The 26944-nt window shown below is 42.3% G+C and overlaps 1 protein-coding gene across 5 annotated transcripts in view; it reads left to right on the top strand.

Annotated features, from left to right (window-relative positions):
- ttc28 (tetratricopeptide repeat domain 28) overlaps positions 1–26944 on the top strand; it is a 473297-nt gene that overhangs the window by 326293 nt on the left and 120060 nt on the right. For 3 of the 5 annotated variants that reach the window (XM_060909515.1, XM_060909514.1, XM_060909519.1), the window contains one exon: positions 19426–19494. The exons of the other annotated variants lie outside the window; for them this stretch is intronic. In XM_060909515.1, coding sequence (XP_060765498.1) covers positions 19426–19494 — 69 coding nt within the window. The remainder of the gene's footprint in view (positions 1–19425; positions 19495–26944) is intronic. 5 annotated transcript variants of the gene reach the window in all.

Raw genomic sequence — 26944 nt, 5'->3', positions numbered from 1 at the left:
AGCATCCAGAGGGTGAGAGGCAGACATCTAAACCGAGAGACACCAAGTGAGACAGAGAGAAACCGGCAAAGAGGCAGACAGCTGGAGAGGGGAAGAGACAGAAAGCAACAGTGGGGAGTGAAGTACAAGAAATGAGATGGAGAGAGAAACCAGCAGAGAGGGGAATACACACACACACACGCGCACGCACACACACACACTGCACAGAGATGCAAACGGATCCATATTAATGTTTCAGAGATTCACAAATGTGACTTACATAAACGCATACAATGTGTGTTTAACTCCGTAAATCAGATTTGATGAAGAATTTCGCTGAGCTCAGATTCGTTTTATAAAAATCTATACAAATACTGAGGGTGTTGAACCTCTAAGATTGCGTAATCGAATAATTTCTAACTGTCGAGGACAGGAAATAGATCATCTATACTGAATATCTCTACGGAATATCCGAGTGTTCTCTATACAGCGTATCTGAAAATACATGACGTTAGTTCTGTTACTAACACGATATGGTCAAAAGATTGCAGACACCTGACCATTAAACTCCATATGTACTCGTATGTTGAACATCCCATTCCACATTTGAATTTATACAGAAACAGTTTGCGGCTGTCCGGTCACGTTTTCGTTTCCGGACGATATCTTCGTGAAACTTTGTATGCATATCAAGCAACATGTGAACTGGTGCCTTTTGCTATTTTGGATTTTTGAAAAAAAAAATTTCAAATTTTTACATAAAAAATGGATTTGGACTTAGTTTCTTAGAGCATTGTTCGTTTCCGGAGCATATATCCAAAACTATTCATGATACGGATTTGAAACTTGGTATACGTGTTAACAAGGTGGTGTAGATGTGCGTTTTCATACTAAGAAATTTGAGAACTTTTCATGTTTCCATGGAAACAATTTCAGACTTAGTCTCTCAGGTTAGTCTTGTTTCCGGAGCAGAACTTAAAAACTATGAGTCGTACGGTCTTGAAAGTTGGTATACGTGTTGATTCAGTAATGTATATGTGCCTTTTGATACTAATAAATGTGAGAAATTTTAATTTTTAGCTCACCTGGACCAAAGGTCTGGTGGGCTGAGGTCAGTGTAAAGAGGTAGGGTTGGGGGCGTCGTGGCTCAGGTGGATAAGGCGCCATACCATAAATCCGGGGACCCGGGTTCGATTCTGACCCGAAGTCATTTCCCGATCCCTTCCCGTCTCTCTCTCCCACTCATTTCCTGTCTCTACACTGTCCTATCCAATAAAGATGAAAAAAGCCCAAAAAATATCTTTAAAAAAAAAAAAGAGGTAGGGTTGGTTTCCTGCAGCAGAACTTGAAAAATGTGCCAAATAATATCTTGAAGCTTGGTATATAGCTGGTATATAGGGCGGGGGATATAGATGACTCTGTCTTCTTGTTGGTTGATTGAATGTATTGAGGTAAAATAACACGCAAACCGGCTGTACCATATACATCACAACTGAAAAACATGAAACTAAACCAAAAAAGTGTAAAATACACTTATTTCCATTGTGGTCCCACAATAAAGTTTCAAGATGGCAGGAACAAGATCAAAAACAGACTAGAAATACAAACAGTGGAAATCCCTCATAAGCATATGATGGAGGGCATCAGCAGAAATATTACAAGGAATAATAGCGTAAAAAGACAATTACAGATTTTGTAAAAAGTGCCTTTTAACAGTCCTTTTAAAACGCTGAAAGCTCTGAATTGAGTGTATCTGAGGCAGCAGACTGTTCCACTGTTTCACAGCATTGAACAGGAAGGGTTTTTGACCATGACTCTTGAACTTAGGGATCATTAAACTGTATTGGCTAAAACGAGTATTGTAAGAATGTACATCAGCCACTCGAACAATATCGGACGTACGATAAGGTGCAGAGAGACCACGTATCATTTTATAAATATGGTTCACACCAATTTCGACCCTCTTTGCTGTTATAATAACCGCCACTCTTCCAGGAAGGCTTTTCACTAAATTTTGGAGCGTGGCTCTTGAGATTTGTGCTCATTCAGTCACTGATGTGTGGCTGAGCAGCAAGGAGGCCTGACATGTAGCTGATGTTCCAGTTCATCCCACAGAGGCTCATTGGGGTTGAGGTCAAGGCTCTGCGCAGGCCACTTGGGTTCTCGAACAGGCTTATGCATTTTAGTTCCACTGAAAGGAAATAGTAATGCTGCAGCATACTTTCGATACAGTTGTGCGCGTCCAGTTTTGTGGCAACAGTCTGGGGTGTGTGATGGTCAGGTGCCACATACTTTTAGGCATATAGAGGTTTTCGACCCACGTGACCGTTGCCATGTCAACAAGTAGCCGGCGCCATTTTGACGGTCACAAATATGGCGACTACCGGTAGCGATACACTGTTGATCATGACGAAGTCTCATTGTCGAGTATTTTATCCGGCCTAGATGACGCGAGTAAGAAGCGATATCACCAGAAAATCAATGATGCTGGTGTACGTGATCCGTACACGTTACCAGGCTATCTTTTTCTGGCTTTTTCTGGGTGATCTTCCTGACCTGCAGTCAGGCGTGTGGGAAATACCAGGGAAAAAACATAAAAGAAAAAGGAGCGAGATGCAGAAAACACCTTCACTATCCAGCGACGTAGGGCATTTACAGGGCGAGCAGAGGGAGAGGTATTTGCAAAAATTACTCCCAGCCTGCCCGAGCGCGCTAGCTCAGTAAACTAGTAAATACAGTAAAGGAAAAACTTGAGACTGAAAGGTTTTAACAGTCATCCAAATGACTAAACGTAAACATTGCTACAGTAACATACCAGCTATGATATTGTTGACATTAGCTAGTGCTAACAGCTAGCTGCTAGTGCACTGCTACAACACAGACACCGACCCTAATAATACAGTTCTTGGTCATTGCCTGGTAACAGCAAATTTATAACGGGCCATGTCTCAACAGACTAAGAAGTTATTTCAATGACATTTAATAACATTTTGTTTATCCTGAGGACCGAAAGTAAATGAAAATGTGAACAAACCTTAGCTGTAATAAGATGGCGACCACCGGCTCCAGGGACGACCCGCTGATGTAGGCACAGTGGCGGTTCTAGACCAAAATTACTAGGGGGGCCGAGGTGGGGCCAGTGTTTTTTCAGGGGGGCACATATAAGGACAAAACATGGCAATATTTAAGTGTTCAAAATGTTTTGTTTAGTTTATTTAAAACCAAAACAACATACATTGAGCATAAATACAATGAGATAAACATTCTGTCTCAATAGCCTAAACATAAAATAAATTGTGCTCAATAAATCTTAAAACCATGTTTCTCTTTTTTGTAAAATAAGATTTCTATTTTTGCATACAATGAACCTTTTCTTCAGATGTGGCTGCACTGGAGTGTCGTCCAAGCACTTACTGATATCTGGAGAAAGATGAATACAGTAAATGAGAGTGCGACTGAGAACATCATTTATTTATCATTATTCATTTATTTATCATTATTCATTTATTAATTTTTTATTATTATATCTATTATTTTTATTTTATATTTATTAATTATTATTCAGACTTCACACTTTCAGGCTAGGCTATATGAATTGTAGGCCGACACCGCTCACACACACACATTTGTTCAACATCACAAACCTGATGGTGCTGTACTTGATATGCATGGTGAATCTGGTTTGTCCCTCATTCTGTCCCTCAATCTGATCCTGAATGTCTTCATCCTCACTCTCAGATTGGCTTTCAGATGCCTCACTTTCCACCTCTCCAACCACCACCTCTGGCTCTCTCTCCACCTCTGGCTCTCCTCTTTCTTAATCTTCATCTTCCTTACTCTCTCTATGTTGCTTTTTGCCAACAGGGGCAAAAAAGGACATAATGTCCTTCTTGCTCCTTTTCATGATGATAGCCTACAGTAGGCCTATACTAAAAAGTAAACAGAGAGGAATGTAGCCTCTATATATCACAAGGCCATTCAAGTTTTACAAGCAGGTTAAACACTGTCGGTTATTTTACCCATTTCCCAAAAATATTAAGTTAGGCTACTTATTGCTGTGCAACGCACTTTTAAGAAAGCACAATAAAACGGATTTATTATTGTAGTGAACAACAACAGTAAAACACGGATATGTGCAAACACTGACGTTACAAAACTGAATAATTTTCCTTACCTTCGCCTCTTTGCAGTAGCCTAGTCCTTGCAGGGCTGCAGCTGTTATCTCTCTCATCCGAAGTTTACAACTCGCGCTGCTGCTGGTCTTTCTGCTGCAGGTAACAGTGTGCGTGTAGCGCTTTAAGGAGTCCGTGTAGAACACTCCGTCATGTCAGTTCCGATCTTTGAGCCAGCGCATGTTGAAATTAATAAATCTTATTATCTGTTCAGCACAGGGGCCACAACAGGGGCCAGGAGCAATTTTACAGGGGCACTGGCCCCCCCGGCCCCCGTTTAAAACCGCCTATGTGTAGGCATGTTACCCAGCCTGGTTTTTAACGACATAGGTATACAGATCATGTGGGCCGAAGTCAGGTAAAGACGAGGGCTTGGTGTACTTCCGTACGTCAGTGAACAATCCTGGTGGAAGCAGGTAAACATCGTTCTCTAAGCCTGCTAACCTCAATTTTTGCAAATACCTCTCCCTCTGCTCGCTCCCAGCCTGCCCGAGCACGCTAGCTCAGTAAACTAGTAAATACAGTAAAGGAAAAACTTGAGACCGAAAGGTTTTAACAGTCATCCAAATGACTGAACGTAAACATTGCTGCAGTAACATACTAGCTACTGTTGTTGACATTAGCTAGCTTGACCTTCAAAATGGCGGACGCCGGGGCGTCACGTCACCTGTGACGTCACGTCGAAATCCTCTATAGTGTGTAGTTATGAGGTTCTTATATCGCTGTTGTAGACCATAGAATTCTGAAATTTGGCTCCGCCCCAAATGAAATTTGCAGCCCTGGAGAAAAACATACCTGTATGTCAAGGCAGAGAATGAACCGAGATGCGTATATTCTGACTTGGCATACATCCAGAGGCCAAAACATTTACTGTTCATATTTATCTCCCTTTTTTTTTCTACGTGCGCCTGCACATCATTACTTCCTATTTACAAATTTGAAGGCATTGTTGGTCATGAAATTATACAGCCGAACACTACGTAGACTCTACTCCTGTACTCATGAAATTCAAAAATGTCTTTTAGATCGATGAGCTTGGATTCTGATCATCTAAGTTGGTATTTCTGTCAAATTGGATCAAATTTGCATCAAAATTCACCTTTTTTTTAAAAACAAAAATCATAATTTCAAAGATTTTCTCAGTAGGATTGTAGTAGTAATGGCATCAGGACATACAGCCTTGCCAGTTTCATGTCTGTTTTTGGATTTTTGCCTTGTTTATAATGATAAAGATGTAGAAATGTTTCTTTACTATAATACTAAACAATTGATTGGCATTTCACAATAAATGTTGACCATACAAATAGCTCGTACAAGTCCGTACAAATCAGAGCTCTCTTTATATACTGTCGAAAGCTAAAGAAAAGAGAAGCAAATGGAGGTAGTAGAAATGCTCGTAAATGTTTTATTAAGAAAAGGCCTATTTGTTATTAACATTTTAATTTTTAATAAAAAGGAATATTTTAGTCAATAAGCTATTTTATTTTTTTCCTGCAGTCCGGTTTCCATCAAATCCTATGCTCTGATTGGCTGGCGAGCGGGTCCGTATCCTACGATACGGACCCCGGTTATGGACCTCTGGCGACTCACTCGTTCACAACAACAAACGTAGTAGCATTTTTTTTTATCAACATTTATCTCTTTTTTTTTTATAAGATTTATTTATAAGATTATCAAAAATCTTATACATTTTTTCCAGCATTTCTCAGGAGAATAGCATTAATTTTACAGCATGGATAGCGATAACGACAGTGTTCACAGCGAAAGCGAGTTTTACTGCCCTGAGGAAGAAGAAATAAAAGAAAACATTTCAGGAGAAAGCTAAAAACCTGTAACTGTTGCTAACGCCGAGCAAAAACATGGTTGAATCCTGAATGACTCAGTTTTGTATAAATAGGGGACTACATAGGCAGCAAAATGTAGTTTTTTTCCTGCCATGGAAGTGCACTTGTATACCGAGGAGGAAGCAATTTTACATTACAGCCGTGAATGAGGATTCAAAATGGCGGCTCGCCTTGGCTCGGTTTTCCTTTTCGGGCGCTCTCGTTTTCTGTTAGAATTTGGTAAAGAAAAAAATAAATACATTATTTACCAGCTTAAGGTTGGTCCATATGGTGAAATACTGTGACCTCAGCCTTGAATACTGACCTCAGCCCAGAGGGCCTCAGTCATTACTTTCAAGACCTTGGTCACGGTATTTCACCATACGGACCTCCCAGCTGGTAAATAACGTGTGTGTGTGTGTATATATTTATTTATTTATTTATTTATTTATTACAAATGTGTGTAAATAATTATTGTTGGTTATTAAGAAAATGAAATAAGTGGTTGTTTTTTGTTTTTCAAAAATATTGTGGGAAAATGTAATTGTGAACCCAGTATCGTGTATCGAATCGTTAAAATGAAAAGGTTTACTGTTAGAGTGGGACAGTGTGAATAAAAATAGTTTTCCCGATGCAGATACACTCTGCAGGTGTAAGTACATGTATACATCAATTATTGTTTTCCTCATTGCGTGTACAAGAGAAGCAAACCAACCATTTATACCTTTCTAACCCTAGTGCATACGTACAATATCAAACTTGCAGTGTGGCACGCAATGAAACCAATTGGTTATTTTGACAAATCAGGAGTGAGGCTTTAAATCATTTGGACTTTTTGGTGTTTTTAAGCTCTAATAGGTTTCTCTGCTCAGCACGTTATGAGGTGTTGCGTTGCTCTGGTGCAGCTAACTAGCTGATCCTCCACAAACGCGCCTCAGCCACACTGGAGTGGCAGGGCACGGAGTCATTTAAAGGGCCGGAATTGCATCCCGCGCCCCACGCCGATCGATGCCATGCCTGTCAGAAAGATGAATGGGAGCTTTGGGAAGTCCATTTCAATGCAGGCAGAGAGGGAGAGCGAGCATAAGGTAGATTGTGTGTGTGTGTGTGTGTGTGTGTGTGTGTGTGTGTGTGTGTGTGTGTGTGTGTGTGTACATGGTCATTTTGTATATGTGTGTAGCATGGCCACTCTCTTATAGACTCCTAGCCCCAGGGGCAGGCTGTTAGAGCTTAATATGCGAAACACATTTGGGGTCATTCCACATCTACTTCAGCTACCTGCTGCAGTCTTCTCACAACGTTTGCCTCTCCATTTCTTCAACCAATCGCTGACCTTATTGTACAAGACAACAAGCCAGTTTCTGCATTTGTGACGCTTTCAAGCTGAAGTCATCATCTGACCCTGCCCTATCAGATCACTGCAGTTGACAAAAATTCCTTTGCACGTCCGTATCCGGCACGTCAAGTGCTCGACGCACTGAGTGGCAGCGGTAGCACTGAATCCCAGTCTAGTGCAAATAACAGTCAGGTTTGTTATATTACTGCTTCACCCTGCGATATTAAAACCCTATAATGAGCTTATCTGAGTTAGAGCTGTCAGATTATTTAATTGCATTAAAATTTTAATTAACTCACAGATTTGGTATTCAAATGCTTCCGAATATTAAATACCCTATAATTTCATACTGTCCCAGACAGCGGGAACGTTAGCAAATCCGGACGATGAAAATCATGTTGCCTTTTTTAGGCAAAATTACAGCATAAGAAGGTTGTAAGATGTTAAACAATTTTTAAACGCCTGCTTGTTCAATGTATATGTTTACTACATAAAGTAATGGGATTGTACAACAGTCATAGTGTTTTACATTTTGTGGCCAAAAGTATGTGGACACCTATGTGCTTGGTGAACATCACACTCCAGATTTAGTCCTGCTTTACTGTTACAATAAGCGCCACTCTTCTGAGAAAGCTTTCTACATTTTGGAGATTTTGTGCTCATTCAGCCACAAGAGCATTAGTGAGGTCAGGCGCTGTTGTTAGGCGAGGAGGTCTGGGGTGCAGTTGACATTCCAGTCAATCCCAAAGGTGTTCAGTGGGCTTGAGGTCAAGGCTCTGTTTAGGACACTCGAATTCTTCCACTCCAACCTTGGCAAACCATGTCTTCATGGAGCTCGCTTTGCGCATAGGGGCATTGTCATGCCAGAACATATTTGGGCCTGGTTTCTTGGAACCAGAAACGAAGAAACCCGCAGGCGATCCCAAGAGCTACAGGCCAGTCCCGTTGCTCTGTATTACGTACAAGCTGATGCAGAGAATAATCCTGGCACGCATCATCAACGATATCGTTCAAATACACCTTCCACGAGAGCAGGCCGGCTTCCATAAAGGTAGATCTAACACGGACCAAATAGCCCGTCTTGTCAACAACATTGAAGCCGCCTTCCAGAGAAAAGAAAAGGTTGGAGTAGTCTACATCGATCTGACAGCTGCATATGACACCGTATAGCACCGCAGACTTTACCTGAAGCTCCTTCAACTGATACCCGATGTGAAGCTTGTGAAGTTCATCATGCTCATGCTTCAAAACCGTTCCTTCTATGTGGTTAATTCGAGTGACGAACGAAGTAGGAAACGGCACCTCCGAAACGGTCTGCCGCAAGGCTCAGTCCTTGCCCCTATCCTCTTCAATGTCTACATAGCAGACAATCCTGTCACAACATCAACCAAGTACCTGTATGCAGATGACCGTGCAATCGGCTATGCAGCTGAAACCTACGAGGAGATCCAGTCCATCCTAGAAGCAGACGTCTCTACTCTCTGCAACTACTTCAGCCTCTGGCCCCTGAAATTAAGCGAGTCCAGAACGGTTTGCTCAATTTACCACCTAGCTAATCGACTTGCAAAAAAGGAGCTGGAGATAAAGATGCAGGACGAGAAGCTGAGATTTGACCCACAGCCTGTATACCTCGGTGTGACCCTGGACCACAGCCTTACGTTCGGCCCTCGCCTCAAGAACATGGCTAACAAATCCTCCAAACGCGTTAAGATCATCAAGAAGCTCAGTGGACTACAGTGGGGAGCCAATTTCACCACTTTACGAACCTCGGTCCTCACCCTTGTGTAATCCGCTGCTGAATACGCCGCAGCTGTCTGGTCTCACAGCGTCCACACCAAGGCTGTCAATGTGGTTCTCGATGAAGCGATGCGCCTTGTCTCTGGGACCTTGAAACCTACACCGACTGAGATGCTCCCCATAGTCTCAGGAATTCCTCCTGCAAGCATCCGGCGAGACTATCAAGCTAGCAGAGAAGGCACTCGAGGAGAATAGCCTCGTTCCAACAACTCAGGATGACAACGGCCATCAAGGCAGCATTTGTTTAACTGGGTTCTCTTTATCTACTTTTCGGACTTGTGTGAAAACCTGATGTTTTAGGTCATATTTGTGCAGAAATATAGAAAATTCCAAAGGGTTCGCAAACTTTCATGCGCCACTGTACATGCCATCAATAAACCCGCTAGAAGGGAATAGAATACACGTTTTTATTCCATGGAAAAAGTGGCCCGTACGTATAATAATTTTGTGCATTGTAATATCACTTGTTGATCACAAAGTTTGGTAAATGAATGGCGGCATGATTTAACCGATATGCGAACGTTTATTTCTATCTCTTTTCATCCAGCAACCAAAATCATTTAGAAATTCTGCTTGGATTGACTCCAATTATGTGACTGACAATACAGCATGGAATTTTAACCTTCAGTTATGAGATTTTCTTTTTCTCAAGTATCCAGTGGAAACGTGAAAAGCGTCTGAAAGCATCAGATCTGAACATCGTTGCTTTGTGCACAGGCATCGAGAGCAGTCTTTTTGAGGGTTCAGACCCAGACAGGACCTGTAATTATTCTGTCAATGTGTTTGTTTCCATGCTGCTTCGAGAGAATTGGGACGTCAGAGATTGCAAAGGTTGCCATTTCTCCTCAGAATTTACCAGATACTCAGGCTTTGCTCTTTTTGCCCTTTGGGCTCTCTGGAGCTCCAGGATTAATGGAACTTGGGGAACGGCAAGATTAACTCATAAGTCAGTCAGAGTTTGGATGTTTTGTGGAGTCTGTTTTTATGTCCAAAGAGGTCAGTTTAGACCTTGGGCGATGACTGACTAGAGGTAACTTGGTTATTGAATTCCTGTAATATGATCAACACCATGACTTCGCTGCCGGTGGGTTTCTTGATAATCGCCTCATTACTAATCAATAGGCTGATCTTTATCTTTATTTCTTCTGTTTTTGATCGAATTCCAGCCTCACACCTGTGAAGAATCTTCACACCTCTTGCAGCGCAGAAACTTCGCATGTTTAGTATGCGGTGTGTGTGTGTGTGCGTGCTTGCGTTTTGTTTCAATAGCAGAGTTGTACCAGGCCGCCTCCTAAAGAATGGAATCAGCTCATTTTCTCCAATCCTAAGGGTGGAAATATGAGACGGTGGGCCTCTGCGCTGTTTTAAATCCAGCCTTCTGTTGATGAACCTGCTAAAAGACTTGGTCCTCCTACTGCACATATGTTCATGACCTGACTCTTGCCTCCTCTGAGGGTTTTCTGTTTCTTTGTTTCTCTTCTACTTTCTTTCTAACCGAGCCAGCAATTGGCACTGACCTTCATGAAGTTCAGTCATAGTTAATCAGCAGGACGAGAGCTCTTGGCTCAGTGAGTCATGCCATTAATAAGCCGATCTTAAGGAGACGGTTTGGTTCAGGGGAGAGAGACCCGAGCTTTTCCTGTAAGCACAGACCAGAGGAGTGCAGCTTTCTGTGGAAAAGGTCATCGCATCGTTCGAGTTGCGAGCTCCACTTCTGTAGAGTTGCGCTCTATAAAACACGAGGCTCCATCCCAGGGGAGGATTTGCATTCTTGCACGCTGAGGAAATACTGTTACACAAGGCGTCCTCTGCTGACACACAGCCAAAGAACACAGCAGCTGAGGGTCCATTCTGCTTCTGCCAGGCTCTCTGCGCTGACTCGGCCTTCTCGCTTTCTCTACGCAGCGTACGCTTTTATCTCGTATCTTAATTTCCATCCATTCATTCTCTCTCTGGTTGCATAACAGTGTTTTAAAATGATTTCCTGCCCTCTTGTGATAGAAGGCAAAGGATGCACTGGATCGCTTTACGTCCAGAGATTCTTGCTCCGTACCTTAAACGAAGCAGACACAGCGTTATTCTTACCAATTCAGCCTACATAAAACGAAGAATCCTTTAAGAATCAGGTGTAGCATTGAGACCTGGAAAAATGATGCACTCAGAAATGACTAGATCGGAAGCTCACTTAGATGTCTTCTCTTCTCCTTTACTCTTCACGTGGTGGCCAGCCGTCTGTCTCTCTGCCATCCAAATTGATAAAAACGCTAGCAGGGGATAGAAAGAAATGGATTACTGAAGGCCCGAAAGCAGACATCCACACAAAGATGAGCAAACCGGATTAGCCTCCCCCACCTACCTCTGACGTGAGGGGCTGTAGTTGTAGGGTGTTTTTTTTTTTTTTTGCATGGTGCTTCTTTTGGGAAATCAATCACTTGTCAGTCCAGCTGGCCCTAAGCGCCATGTCGTTTTTCCTTCTCTTTCTCACTCACACTGACTCATTTTCCTCTGTTTACATGCGGGGCTTATAGGAGGCCTTCTGTCTCCCCCCCCCCCCCCCCCCCCTTCCTCCTCCAGCCCATCATGCCAGAATCACTCCAGAGGAATTGCTTTGCTTCACGCAAGGCAGAGAGAAAAAAAATATTGTCAACAAGATTTTCTGTTTTACAGCTGCCTGTCTGAGCGCATTACAGCAGCGCACCGTCTGCTGTTCGATTCATTATAGGCTCGCTTAAGCAATTTGTTCTTCTCTGGTGTTTTAAGGAAATGTGATTAGGTACGTGTTTCCCTCAGCCCGCTTGCTGAGGTTGCGACGGAGGTAATATTGCACATTTGGATTTTTTTTTTTGGATGTGGGCAGTCCTAAATGAGAGTGCTGTTCAGTAGGTATGCTAATACGGCTTCTCGAAAGCTGTCAAAGCTAAAGCCAGACAAAAGGCACTATAACTGCAGTTGCCTTCTTGGCTTTCTCTTTTTCCACCACGCCGATGAACATGGGCAGCTTGTGGTGGCAGATGAGGAGACCTCCTGAACAGAAAAGTAGACGTACATGAAAAGGAAAGTGCTGAGTTTGACACTAGATTTCAGACACGTTCAGCTATGAACAAGGCCCGTGAAAGCCTGCAGCCTTGTCCGGCGAGCCAGCAAAATGGAATACTGTTGCTCTCATGCTGGAGCTAAGAGGGCATGTCTAAGACTGCAGTGCAGAGGGAGAGACGGAACCTTGGGCATGATTGATTGGGGTTTAGAGGCCCAGACTCTGGCTGTTCTCGTTGGCCGACTGCTTGGCGGCCTTCGCCTTATCGCGACTAAGCAACTCCGAGCTCACTGAGACCACTCGAAGCTTTATAAACACACAAACGGTTTCAGTGAATAAACTAGCTTTGCAGAACCATTCCAGTGGAAATTCATCTCGTCGTGTTCTTCAGCCTCTTACTGTCATCAGTGCACTTTTGGGAGTCTCAGTATAGATGACTCGCAACCACATGATCAAAACGTGCTACGTGATCATGATGAGCGTCCGCCATGATGGTGGATCTACAAAGCGACTAGGACGGCAGCCGCTGAAAGCGTGTCTGTAAACAGTGCTGAATTTTCTCAGTCTCACCACGATTTGAACGGTCGAGCGAAGATTCGATACAAAGAGAAGATAGATATGTGGGGTTTTGACCCATATTATTTGAAAGTCAGATTTTTCTGAAGATAAGATGCTTCTACTGAACATCAAGTACGAATACAGGTCATTTCGTCCCATGCCTTTTTGTCCAAAAGTTGAGACGTTTCGTCCAAAACATTTTTCATGCGCACTATCAATTATTATTTGAAAAAAAAAGAGGAATTCTCAATGGAATTTGACCTAAGCAAAACACAATTTTGTAAAGCAAATGAGTGCCGTAGTACGTGCACTTCGACACTAAAGAGCGTACTAAGGGGGTAACCACGTCGGCCCGTGCCACTTGCGGACCCTGGGATGAGTTAACTCCCTGGTCATTGCAGGCTGCTTGCTTGCATGTCTATGATCCAGCTAGATCATATTAAATCTTCAGGCGTGGCGCAGCGCTCTCGCGGGGGCTTCGTTCACGAATCCCAGGCCGAGGCGTGGTCCTACCGACCCGAGACCATGCTCTTTCGAAGGGGGAGGCTTAGAGGGAGGCGCCTGTAAAATTTGCCTTCGCTGCAAGCTCCGTTGGCCAAGTTATTAATTTTTAAAGCTGGCTGGATCATATTAAATCTTTAGGAGCAGGGCAGCACTCTCACAGGGCTTTCGGTCGTGAACACCGGAATACCTGAAACATAAAATAGGACTACGTTCAGACTGCACCCTGAAACGACCCATATCCGATTTTTTTTTTTTTTGCCCATATGCGACCTGTATCCGATTTGTTATTGACAATCTGAACGACACAGATCCGATTTTTTCACATGCGACCCAGGCCGCTTGGATATGTGGTCCTAATTCCGATGCATATCCGTTATTTTCACATGCGACTGCAGTCTGACCGGACAGGTCGCATTCATGCGACCTACACGTCATCAACAAGAGACAAACGTCACTATTCTGCGTTGGCTAATCCCGCCTCTTTGGTGGAAAACATTTGTACAGTTTTCAGAATTTAAATAGACTTTTATAGAATTGATCAAGCTAATGGTGGATTTGGTAGGGACCTGGATGTTAAACCATCCTGTATTACAAGATTATAAGATTGTTCTGGAAATTTCCAGTAATTTGACACCTTCGGTCTCATTAGTCTGCTGCCCACATTAATCAGATTATTGTGTGAGTTCCGCTGCTGCCACAAAAACCACATCGCCAGGTCTCGCCTCATCTCCATGCTTTACTTGCAAACTTGAAGAGTGCGCTTTTTTGTTTGTTTGTTTACGTATTACGTAGATGTGCTTATATTACGTGTCAATTTGCGCATGCGGGACACTTTTGGGTCGTATTCCATTCATATTGGAGATCGCATACAAGTCTCATATAATTGGTAATGTGAACGGCCTAACAAAAAAATCGGATTTCACAACAAATCGGATATGGGTCGTTTCAGGTTGCAGTCTGAACGTAGTGTAATTGATAATGCGTATGCAAAAAGCTTTGGACGAAATGGTCATTGGACGAAGTGTCCTGATCCCCTCGTCTCCTGTCCACACGAAGCCTCAGAGTTTCCTCGCCCTCTTTCCGAATCACGGACGGAATTTTAAAAAATCGGAACGTGCCACAGTCACGAGTACTGTTGTGACCACAACCATATACAGCACAAAGATATGGTATAGCTAAAAGAACGCTTAAAGCAGTGGAAAAACAAAGAGTTGCACACACATGACTTTGTTTTGTATGGAATGTCGCTTGACCCCGCATTTGTATATCCACCAACATGGCCGACATCCTGGTTTCTATTTTGCTTTGATGTCACTTGCAAGTCAAGAATACTTGGAATGTAACCGAATACAGATATGTTCTATACAGATCCGTGTGGAGCTACGGTATGAAGTGTGCATATGTGTCAGATAACGGAATCCAGGGACACATGTCCGCCCGGGGGCATTTTGAGTTATTGACAGATTCAGAAAATACAGTTTCTAAGCTTTCCAATGATGCCTTCCATGTGGAGATCTGACAATATTTGAAGAATGTGTGGCCTTTTGAAAGTGTATACTTCTTAAAACAGAAAAGGGAGAAAATCGCCCTCAAAGTTTTCCATCTCAGCTACTCTGGGTGTAGGGCGGGCACATAATGCTGCTCATTTGCATGACATTAAGGAAAGCCCTACCCCCTACGAGCTAGCACAATGCTACTTTCATGTAAACAAAGATCACCACGTCAATTTTCCTTCCATGCAAAATATGCCCAAAACAATTATGAAGTACAAAAATAAGTCCTAAAGTATACGTTAACGTTTTTTGGTTGAAAAATTACTCACACTGTTAGAAAGAAAGCTAGCACGATGATGACACAACTAACACAACGCTAGTTTCATGTAACCAAACCACAACACTCTCCGTTACATGCAAAAATAACCACACAGCCTTAGATTAATAAACTTACCCCATCAGAAAGAGAAATGTCGCCTTGCACACACCAATGCCTCCAATGGAATGTAGTCCTAGAACACCTTCCTTTTGGTTGCGTTTTTTTTGCTAGAAATGGTGATCTCCGATGTAAATACTGTGTGTCTGTTTGCTTTGCGGTGTTTCAGCTCCTCTGCGCTCTGTTTAGCTTGCTCATTCCATAGTGAAATTACATGCCTGTATGCAGCTTAAGTAGCCACGAGCTCAGCTCGTATCATACAGCTGATTGGTGAAAAAAAAAAAAGACTTAAATCATGTGAATGGCCCATATGGTAATTTACCCACACCCCCCAGCAGGCTACAGTCCTGACAAAAACGAGACAATTTGCAACAAAAAATGTATGCTTTTCCAACAAAACAATCTATTATCTGAAATACTGATTGCATTCTTCAAGATCTCAACTTGCACATGATGGAAAAAACCGAAAATCACAAATTTCGAAAAAAAAATGCTTCTTTTGCGATTATCTCTGATTCGTTTCGGCCGACATGCGTCCCTGGATTCGGTGAGGGGTCACATATATGTTACTGCTTGTGAAATGGTTCACCTGGCATTGCACCAACCCTTCCATACCTCCACACATCTCCCCTGCCCTGTGAGTCTCCGGCATCTATTCTTTACATTTGTGCTTCATCTTTTCCGTGTGCCTAGAAAAAAAAAAAAACTAACCATGCCTCCGTAGATAGGAATTTGCATCATGCATTTATCAATGTCGTGACTGCAAAGTACCGCATTCACACTCAGAGCAACGGAGCCCTTGGGCAAGGGGAAAAAAAACCCAAAACACAGTTTGATTCGTTACCTTTCAGTGAAAATCAAATCACAACCATTGATCTAATTACAGACAAACTATGCACACTGATGCTAATTGCACGCTTTGAATGCTTCCAAAGGTCGCTTGTTCCCAAGTGAGGCCGTGTGAGAGAACAGTGAGAAAGGAAAGGAGCTCTGATCTATTGTTTCTTCAAGTTTCAGGGTCGTTTTGAGTCCAGCCTTCATCCTGAGTCTCTCAAGCCATTCAGTACCGTAATATATATATATATATATATATATATATATATATATATATATATATATATATATATATATGTGTGTGTGTCCTCTTTAAGTGTGTATGTGAAACTGCTGATGTACCATACCTGCTGAGGGGTTAATGAATTGCTAATGAAACACATGGATAACAGGTAATTAGCTTTGACCTCTTTTTTTTCCCCATTGTTTCATCAGACGTTTCACGTCTAGCAGACTAATCTACTTGTGTCCTTTGCAAGTTTTTTGTTTCGAATTTTTTTTCTTGCCTGTAAATTGCGTAAATCTTCCAGTTCATACCTAACTGCTTCTCCTATAAGAGTTTCATCACGATCCACTGCATATAACAGTACAAATGGTCAGAAAAGTTCATTTCCAGGTCATTTTATACTAGGAACTGGAAATAAAATGACATCCAGGAGCCGTAAAAATAGCAGTCCATATTTTCTCTCTCTCTTATGTTTTACGTGCTCCGCATTATTCTTTGAATACTGACGCACGTACCATCAGGAGGAACGAATATGGAACTGACTTATTCTATGGAGATAAGGCAAAGTTTCCTGGCAAACTTCCCAGCACAAATGCAGTTTATTTGCCTTTATAAAAACCGCCATTGCTCCCAGCCTTGGCTGTTGCTTTAACCCAAAATTAAGTTATCAGAAAATGGTTTATGAAATATGACCTACATGTTAAGCCCTCTCTTTCTGCATCTCTTTGAAGGTTGAAGTAAATGGGTTTTCACACTCCTGTTACAGGAGTGAAAAGTAAACGTCCTGTCAGACCACGAATCTTTCGGTGCAGCCTTTGCTTGCTCAAACCCCTGAGTAACTCAGGAACTCCGAAATGAGAGAAGGCAACCGTGACACAGGCTCTTTTAAAAGTTCCATTTAATAACAAAATCTTTGTCTGCGTCTTTATATGACGTACAAAATATCATCAGTCGCAGCTCGAGCACTGAATCATCATTCATTTCAGAGACCCTTTTCGATGAGCACACTTGCTCTTCAGTTCCCTCGACAGTCACTGCTGTATTCTTGAATGTTTTTCTTCGCAAAACAACAACAAGAAATGGTTTGGCAGATCTTACTGCCGATAGTTAGAGAATATTATATACAACACAACATGCTGTATGAGTGCAGCTCCGGTTTGGACGCGCTGTATGGAAGAGGGAGGGCGCAGACAACACCGGAGCTATTACTGTATATGTGCGCATCGATCCACTGCCATGTCCTGCTGTGCTCAGAACATCACAGGGACAGGTGTGATGGACGGCATCAGCATGGGACCAAGTAGCCAGAGGGAGAATAGAGTGCATACTGAATAGGACAATGCAAGGGATCTCTGCACTGACAACTCCATAGTTCAGCATCACTCCTAGGTGGGAGTGACTGAATGTGAAAATCATGCGTGGTACAACATGACGAATGGAATAGTGATGTTTATACCCTTTCCATAATGAACAAGAAGACAGCGTCATCTATATCCCCCGCCCTATATACCAACTATACACCAAGCTTCAAGATATTATTCGGCACATTTTTCAAGTTCTGCTGCAGGAAACCAACCCTACCTCTTTACACTGACTTGAGCAGATCATGGCACAAACCCACCGGACCTTTGGTCCAGGTGAGCTAAAAATTAAAATTTCTCACATTTCTTAGCATCAAAAGGCACATATACGTTACTGAATCAACATGTATACCAACTTTCAAGACCGTAGCACTCATAGTTTTTAAGTTCTGCTCCGGAAACAAAGCCTACCCCTAAGACTAACCTGAGACACTAGGTCTGAAATTGTTTCCATGGAAACATGAAAAATTCTCAAATTTCTTAGTATGAAAACGCACATCTACGTCACCTTGTTAACATGTATACCAAGTTTCAAATCCGTATCATGAATAGTTTTGGATATATGCTCAGGGACCTGTGATGACCTGGCGACTTGTCCAGGGTGTACCCCGCCTTTCGCCCGTAGTCAGCTGGGATAGGCTCCAGCTTGCCTGCGACCCTGTAGAAGGATAAAGCGGCTAGAGATAATGAGATGAGATGAGATATGCTCAGGGAACAAACATTGCTCTTCGAAACTAAGTCAAAATCTTTTTTTTTTCCCAAAAATCCAAAATAGCAAAAAGCACCAGTTCACATGTTGCTTGATATGTATACAAAGTTTCATAAAGATATCTTCAGTAGCTTTAAAGATATGGCCCGGAAACGTGACCGGACGGACAGAGCCCATTTCTATATCTCCCGCCAAACTTCGTTCGTGTGGGGGATAAAAACAGGTGAGGACTGGCGCCATGATTTCATTGGACAGTAAACGCACTGGTTAACCCCTGAATGATGATTGTTGTGGTTGGTAAAGTGAATGCTAGTTACATAGGTAACTGTGGTTAAATTTGAACCTTGGGTAACAGCCAAGGGAAGTGCGAAACACCTGGATACCTCTTGATGTACATACCGTACATATGCATGTTGACCTCTTCCAGGAAGCAAAATACGATGCGATGTTTGGATTTATGTCATTCGTCCATCTATCCCGAGAAGTTTCTTAGTGCAGGTTCTGAATGACAAGGAACTCTGATGCTTGTCCGTGGTTCATAGAACATCAGTTACTATTCCGCACTACCTCATCTTAGCAGCTGCTAGCTTGTTTATACTGCTTATTTCATGTTTCATGTTTACCTGCTATACCTCAAGTGCCCTTGACTGTTTGGTTATTTGTACCAATTTGTGTGTGTGTGTGTGTATATGAGTGTTTAGTCTAGTTACTATCTAGAGTGTTTATACTGTTTATATTGTCTGTTTGAGTGTTTAGTCTGTCTTCTTGTTATCTAGTGTTTATACTGTTTATATTGTTTGAGTGTTTAGTCTAGTTCATATCTAGTGTGTTATACTGTTTATATTATGAGTGTTTAGTCTGTCCTGTTCTTATCTAGTGTTTATACTGTTTATTTATTCTGTTTATATTGTTTGAGTGTTTAGTCTATGTCTAGTTCCTATCTAGAATGTTTATACTGTTTATATTGTTTGTTTTTTCAATTATTCTATTTTTATTCTATTTTTATTTATTGCATTGCCAGTTTGCACCGTGGGTCAGAGAGGACTGAAATTTCATCTGTGCTGTATGTCGAGCATGTATAGCATATTTGACAATAAAGTTGACTTGACTTGACTTATACCAATACGCAAGTATCATCGTCTTTTACCACTCCTTACCACTAGGGGCAGTGTGAAACAGATGCCAGCAGCACCACTGGAAACTTGACTCACTGTCGAACTGCCCTGAAACAGGTCAGATATGACCACTTTATTCACACCACTGGGATGGATGATGATAATATAGGATCTGGAAAATGTGCATGAATGTCATAGAATGGCATGTTAGAGCTTTTTGGGAGTGTGCCAGGCACAGTAAGAAACACTGTCCAGGCTCATTGAAGCTGATCACAAGATCACTCCAAAGTCATCGGGCTATGAACATGTACAAGACGAGCTTATCGCCAGAGCATGAAACTTCCTGCTTCCTTCCGAAACGTTTTAGCTGAAGGGTAGGGTGCATCAGTTGCCCTCACTTTCATAAAATCTGATGCGTTTTTGTTCGGGTGTTCCTTTTCACCAATAAAGACATCCTGTAAAATTTTTTGACCATATTCAAAAGTCTAATGGTGGCACCATGAGGTTCATTTTTTGCCAAAAAACGCTTATTTTATGTTTTCGCGTAAGGTTTGAATCACAATGTTGGACTCCATTTATTGATTTCTTGTGAGCCAGAGATCATGTTAAGAACCTTTGCAAGGGATCGAGAAGCATTAACGTGATTCATAATACATTTGTATTGTTTAAAAGTAGTTGAACAATGATTCAATGAACAGCTAAAACTCAAACTGTGCTTGATAATATATTTAGAATATGTACTAAAAATGTGTATCTAAGATATTTGGTATACTCTATAAGGTGCCATAATGTTTCATGAAAAGTGATCGAAATTTTGTCATAAAAGTCATAAAATAGTAGTCTGGTTAACACCAGACCATATCACAAGTGAAATATGGTCTGGAATCCGCCTATTGAATTTCTCGTAGGGGAGGTGTGGTTTACGATTGTCAACGGCCGTTTATTGGACGTTGCGAATGTCTATCATTTGGCGTATACGTAGCCCATGGCCAATCATGGCAGTTGTACCCGGTGACGTAGTTAGAGCGACGAAGAGGCGAAGAAGAGAAGGAAAGAGAAAGAGAAGGCAAAACAAAAATAGGAAAACAATGGCACCGAACGATTACTGCCATTTGTGCAAGACAAATATGAGAGAAGCTGGACCCTCCGTATTTGGACATTCAACAGACATGTTTGAAACTACAAGCTTCCGTTTGTCGAGTAGTACGCGTCACCGTCTTTCCACCCCTCCCCACTCTCTGATTGGCTCCCTAACTCAGGCGAGCCTTTAGACCATAGTTTCCATGCTGTCTTTTCAGATCGGAACGATTGTGCAAAGCAGCATGGGATTTCCCAGGCTAATAAAATAGCAGCTTTTTCCATAACTTTGAGCTCCTGGTGCCTCCATTAAACTTTTGAATTTTGTCAAAATATTTCACCCAGTGTGTTTTCTTACCAAAAGGAACATAAAAACAAAAACGCATCATGATCGGAGGAACTTTTCATTTTTAGGGGGCAACTGATGCACCCTACTGAAGGGATTGCTCGCAAAATGGCACTTTTCAGAGACCTCTATTTCAGGTCAGCGTCATGTATAAACCCATAAAGAGATTCCAGCTCAAGATGCAAGTTCTGTGACAGGCCCCTAGGTGACCATGGCACGAGCAAGTTCCTCACCCCTTTTTAAAAGGGAAGTAATTAGCCTATGAAGCCCTAGAGAGACGTATAGTGCTGTCTGTGGTGTATCGGTGGCTTCTACTGTAGGTGGAAATGTGTTGCTGAATAAAAGGCAGAATAAAATATTCCGTACAGCGAAGGGCAACATGCCCCCAGAACCACTGTCACACCACAGCACTCCCCATCCAGTAAAGGAGGCTTCCATGGTGATTATATCTCTCTGATTATGACCTGCAGTACCAGAGAGCCAATCAGGGGGGTATCAAGGGGGTGCAGCTGTATGCTGATTACCCACTTCTGGAATACCCGCAGCTCCAGCAAGCCGACGGTGATCACTGATGTGGCATGCATCATCAGTTCTAGCATCCTCAACAGATGCCGGTAATATTCGCGGAGGCGTGGCTGACTCTTGATTGGCAAACATAATAATATTCCCCACACACCGGGGGTAATAAATTGGCTCGCATTTTCAGTTTATCTAGCCTCATTCCATTGAACCGTGTGGCCCTCCCCTGTGTTTGGGAAGACTTCTCTGAGTTTACCACAAGAGCAAGGACCATAATGTGGTCAAGAGGGATGGATGTGTTCTGGATTGCCTGCTCCTTAGTGAAATATGGCACTATCTTGATGCCAGTAGCTATCAGAGAAGACAAGGTGATCTGCATATATCTTGAAAACACCCATGGTGCTAGGGAAAGGTTGAAAATCAGCGCTCTGATTTAAAATGCCTGTCCTTGGAAGGCAAAAAAAAAACACCACTTGTGTTCCAGGGCAATGGGAACATAAAAACAAGCATTGCCAAGAATCAGTGATGTGCCTGTGCAGCTAGAACTACATCGATCAGCTTTAGCAGGTGGGACAGTCTTCAAGAACTGGTTGAGTTCCTGTAATAGCTGGAACCCTATCAGGTTTATACTGTAATTGGAAGAAAGCAGCCATCTATTTTCTGAACTAGAAAATCAGTTGAATGAAACCCATTATTTTGAACACTGGTATGGGGTTGGGAGGCTGTCTAATATATGACGAGGTGTACTCGGACGCTTACCAGCAGTTTGTGGGTGTGTTCTCCTGTGTAAGTTTAGTGCGAGGCAGTCGGATTCCCTGTAGACATCGGACCATGGAACTGTTGTATTCTAAAGGCACTGAGTTGAACGTCTATTTGGCCGTGCTGGCTTTGATTCCATGCCCCTTCCAATCCAGGGTCACTTTGGCATCCTGTGAGAGTTACTTCAGTATGCAAGACAAGGCTGATTTGGACACATTAGTCAGAGCTGTCAGATAGACACAGAGGAACCAAGTAAGAAGAGAGTTGGCCAAGAGAGGTCAATATCTGCAGGGACCGCTTCAATTCTAGTAGCAAAATATCTAACGTATTGGCAGCATAATAATCTCGATCTGAAAAAAGGCAAGAAGGAAATCAGCTACTTGTACCTCTGAGTTAAAATAGATTTGTCAAAGTATCTGATGTCTGACGTATGACATGATGATACTCTCTTGAGAAGCTTATCGTGACAGTTTATCACTTTAACCAGTACCAGATTGAGAGATAAAGGATTAGTGATGTTATGACTTTTTTTTTTTTTTTCCCCCGCCCGAACGAAGTGTGGCGGGGGATTTCGAAACGGGTTCTGTCCGTCCGGTCACGTTTTCGTTTCCGGTCCATATCTTTAAAACTACTGAAGATGTCTTTATGAAACTTTGTATACATATCAAGCAACATGTGAACTGGTGCCTTTTGCTATTTTGGATTTTTGGAAAAAAAAAAAAAAAGATTTTGACTTAGTTTCAAAGAGCAATGTTTGTTTCCGGAGCATATATCCAAAACTATTCATGATACGGATTTGAAACTTGGTATATGTGTTAACAAGGTGATGTATGGTAGATGTGCCTTTTCATACTAAGAAATTTGAGAAATGTTAATTTTTCATGTTTCCATGGAAACAATTTCAGACCTATACCCCTTTTCCACCAAATCAGTTCCAGGGCTGGTTCGGGGCCAGTGCTGGTGCTGGTTCACAACTCGTTCAACTTGCGAGCCAGCTGAGAACCAGTTTGCTTTTCCATCGCTCGCGGTGCCACGTCATTACGTCGCTGTATACGTCATTGCGTCGCTGTATACGTCAGTTACGTCGCTACGTTTGCTTAAACCTTGGCGCGAATATCGAAGCAAAAACAAAGCGGAAGAAGCGGCAGCAGCAACAACAATAATAATAATGGATGACGTCGCGTTTGTACAGCTGCTGCTTCTTGCCGCTTAAAAATGGCGATCTTTCGCGGTCTTGTTATTGTTGTTGGTCTTAACAACTCCGCCCCCCCCCCCCCCCCCCCCCCCCCCCCCCGCCAGGGCTTTGAACCAGAATTTTTTTCCAATTGGTTCGTTCCGAACAGAAATGGAATTTTAACGTTTCCGGTTTTGGGTTCCACCATTAAATAGACGTTCCCGAACCGGTTAGAACAAAAAAATTTCGTTCCCGGAACGGTTAATTACGTTCCCTGTCAGCTGTTTAACAAATGGCTATAAAATTATGTCTCTGTCTCATCCAGCTTAAGCCAAATGTAGGCTAATTCTATTACAACCTTCATTAAATAAGACAAGAAATAATTCAAAACAATTATTATTTCAAATGTTGGCGATTTGGATTCTCAGTATGTCTTCCCATCTACACAAACAGAAAAAGTGCCAAAAATGAAAGAGAATTCGTTTAGTGTGTTACCAAAGGCTAGTCAGGCCCTATGCATTGATAGGCTAACAGAGGTTAACGTCATTTAATGTTCGCGAGCCTCTCATTAACGTGGACAAATATATTGATATCGTGTTTGAAGTTGACGTTTTTGAATAACGATAGACTGCAGTATTTACCTCTTATTTAAGATGTGGAGACGTGGTAGTAGTCCACCCTCCCGCTCTCTCCAGTCAGCGAACGTCACACAGGAAGTGAACCCCAGCGGGTCATAGAAACTTGCGCAGGAGAAGAATGACTTTTTTATTTGTAGGCTACGGAAACTTTGAGGAACGAAATAAAAACCGGTATTAACCGGTTACCATTATTTTTAATAAGCGTTTCTGTTCCGGAACATGAAAAATAATAAAGTTTCTGGTTTCGTTTCTGTTCCATGTGAAATAGAAAAAATTCCCGGTTTTCGTTTTCGTTCCTTGAACCGGTTCAAAGCCCTGCCCCCCGCTGACGTAAGCGGTTCTTTCCTCTGGCCCAGCAGAGAGTTGGTGCTAGCCTGGAACCGGTTTTTCTGGCCCCAGAGCCAGTTCTTTGTCAGTGGAAACAGAAAACCCGGTTCCAAACTAAGCACTGGCCCCGAACCAGCCCTGGAACTGCTTTGCTTGAAAAGGGGCATTAGTGTGTCTCAGGTCAGTCTTAGGGGTAGGTTTTGTTTCCGGAGCAGAACTTGAAAACTATGAGTGGTACGGTCTTGAAAGTTGGTATACGTGTTGATTAAGTAATCTATATATGCCTTTTGATACTAAGAAATGTGAGAAATTTTAATTTTTAGCTCAAGGTCTGGTGGGCTCATGCCATGATCTGCTGAGGTCAGTGTAAAGAGGGTAGGGTTGGTTTCCTGCAGCAGAACTTGAAAAATGTGCCAAATAATATCGTGAAACTTGGTATATAGTTGGTATATAGGGCGGGGGATATAGATGACTCTGTCTTCTTGTTATGAGATGTTATAGCATGAACGTACCACATTGTACTGGTATAACTGAAAGATTGACCCCTGAGATGCATATTTCTCTAGCAGGCTGTAGTACCTAATTTAAAAACATGTTGGGTTTTTTTTTTTTCCCCCTTCCAGGGCCAAACTGAGTGCACTATTGTAGTCGAACATCTTCGACTCATCTGTGAAGGCAGCATGTGTTGATTAATCTTCTCACTCCTCGTATGTGGTGTCCTTGTTAACAGTCGAGTCTTCCTAACAATAATTATCAGCTTCAGTTGTGTTAAGTGAGAAGCAAGACTAATGTTTGACTGCTGAGCATTGTAAAGGGCCTCGCTGCTGGCTGTTTGAGCCTGTTCATGCCTTTGTAACATCATTTTCCAGGGTTTGTTATGCATGAAGAATGCCATTGTGGATTGTGAGTGATTTCGAATGCGGGTTTTTTTTTTTTTTTCCGCCATTTCCCCACCCCAGCCGCAGGAAAGAGCTCGCTGCTCGAGCCAACACAGCCAGCCTGAGAAATAACTAAAGGACATGCTAATAAAGCTGTTTAAATAATTCATCTCTGTATTCCCTTTCTCCCAGACTCCCAAAACCTAGTCTCGCTACCGTGGCGGTCCCCAAGGCTGACGCACACGCACATATTCTGTCTGTCTCCCTCAGTCAAATACCTCACCTGGTATCTCCCCCCCCCCCCTTTCTATTTATTGCACTTGAGATGTTTTATTTACTGTCAGAATAATTTCCTGAAGGTAAATTCAGATCTAAGAGTCATTTCCCCCCGGAGTGTGTAGAGAGTGCGAGTCGTGCCACCGAGCGCAGCGGATGGTGTGTGATATGCATCACTCATTTGTACCTTCCCCTCTCTCTGTGTCTCACTGTCTCGCTGTTTCACGCTCTTGCTTTCTGTCATCCATTTCAGCAGAAGAAATGTTTCAGCCTCGTCACCAAACCTATTTTCAGGTTTTGGGTGGTTTTCTAACTTTTAATACATTTTATTATGAAACAATAATTCACATTTTCACATGAACGCACATTAATAGCTGGGCCTCCTCAGCCACACACGAGTGAAATCTCATACAACGTCATTTGCAATGTTGCCCAGACCTGCGATGGTGCATGACGAAATAGCTCATTTGAGTGAGCGAGCACACTACGGCTGCTCATCACTTTGATTTGTAGCTGTCTCACACACCAACAGAGAGTGTTTTGGATTTTAATGAGCTTTCTGGCCTCTCTCTCTCTCTCTCTCCACCAAGAGCTCTGTCTTTTTGAACTAATATGCTTTATGTTGCCTTCCCTCTATAGATCGCCAATGGAGATGTTCTATTGATCCGCCTTAAGTTCCTATTGAGCCAACCATTAATTTGTTGCCCACTGGAATGTCGTGTCCCAATACTGGGATGAATAGATGATATGGTTAACTCGGTTGGTAAAGTAATTATCGGTTAAAGTGACTAATTCGTCAGGTATCCTCGTGAATGAAAAACCTAACGAGCTGCGAATGTTCTGCGCTTAAATGCCATCCTCATTTGTTCTTCTAATTTGGCGCACCTACCTTCCTCTTCCTCATCCTTCCAACATAATGGATTTTCCCACCCTCGTACACATGGCTTTCCGATCAATAGCAATAACCCTGGAATAAATCATCCATTGAAGGAGCAGCGATCCAATTAGCGGGAGCCACTGGTAAAGATCACAAAGTTAGAGTCATAGTGCTTTTGTTATAATTTCTATAAAACTCTGCGGTGCACCAAAAACCAGTTCTGGGATCCTTTATTGGAGCTCGTGCCATTAACACTCCTCTTGTGTTTACTGTGTAGTGATGGATGTCCCAGTCACCCAGGACAAGTCCTCTAATTTCATAGCAACGTATCCAATTATAGTCTGTGCACATTGCATTTATTGGTTTTATGTGTCAAAGTGAAAAATAGAAATGAAAACGATTCACTGTTGAAAAAAAGTTTCCCTTTGCTGGTTATTCTTCAGTTCTGCTTCGTTTTCAGGCTAAAATGAATACGTGATCTTGAATGACCCGGATATGGATCAGCGATTTACTGTGTAGATTACAGATTGCTGTTAGTTCCTCGTGTAGATCCCTGTGTGCGTTTTAAAAATAAGAAATGAGAGTTTATAAATCACCCAAAATGCATTTCTTTATATTTTAATCAACATTTTTTAGTCATATATTTTTATGCAGGGCGGCACGGTGGTGTAGTGGTTAGCGCTGTCGCCTCACAGC

The sequence above is a fragment of the Neoarius graeffei genome, chromosome 25 (genome assembly GCF_027579695.1).
Source record: "Neoarius graeffei isolate fNeoGra1 chromosome 25, fNeoGra1.pri, whole genome shotgun sequence".
NCBI lineage: Eukaryota > Metazoa > Chordata > Actinopteri > Siluriformes > Ariidae > Neoarius > Neoarius graeffei.
Note: the sequence above shows the minus strand (reverse complement) of the source record. Positions and strands in the feature narration are given on the sequence as shown.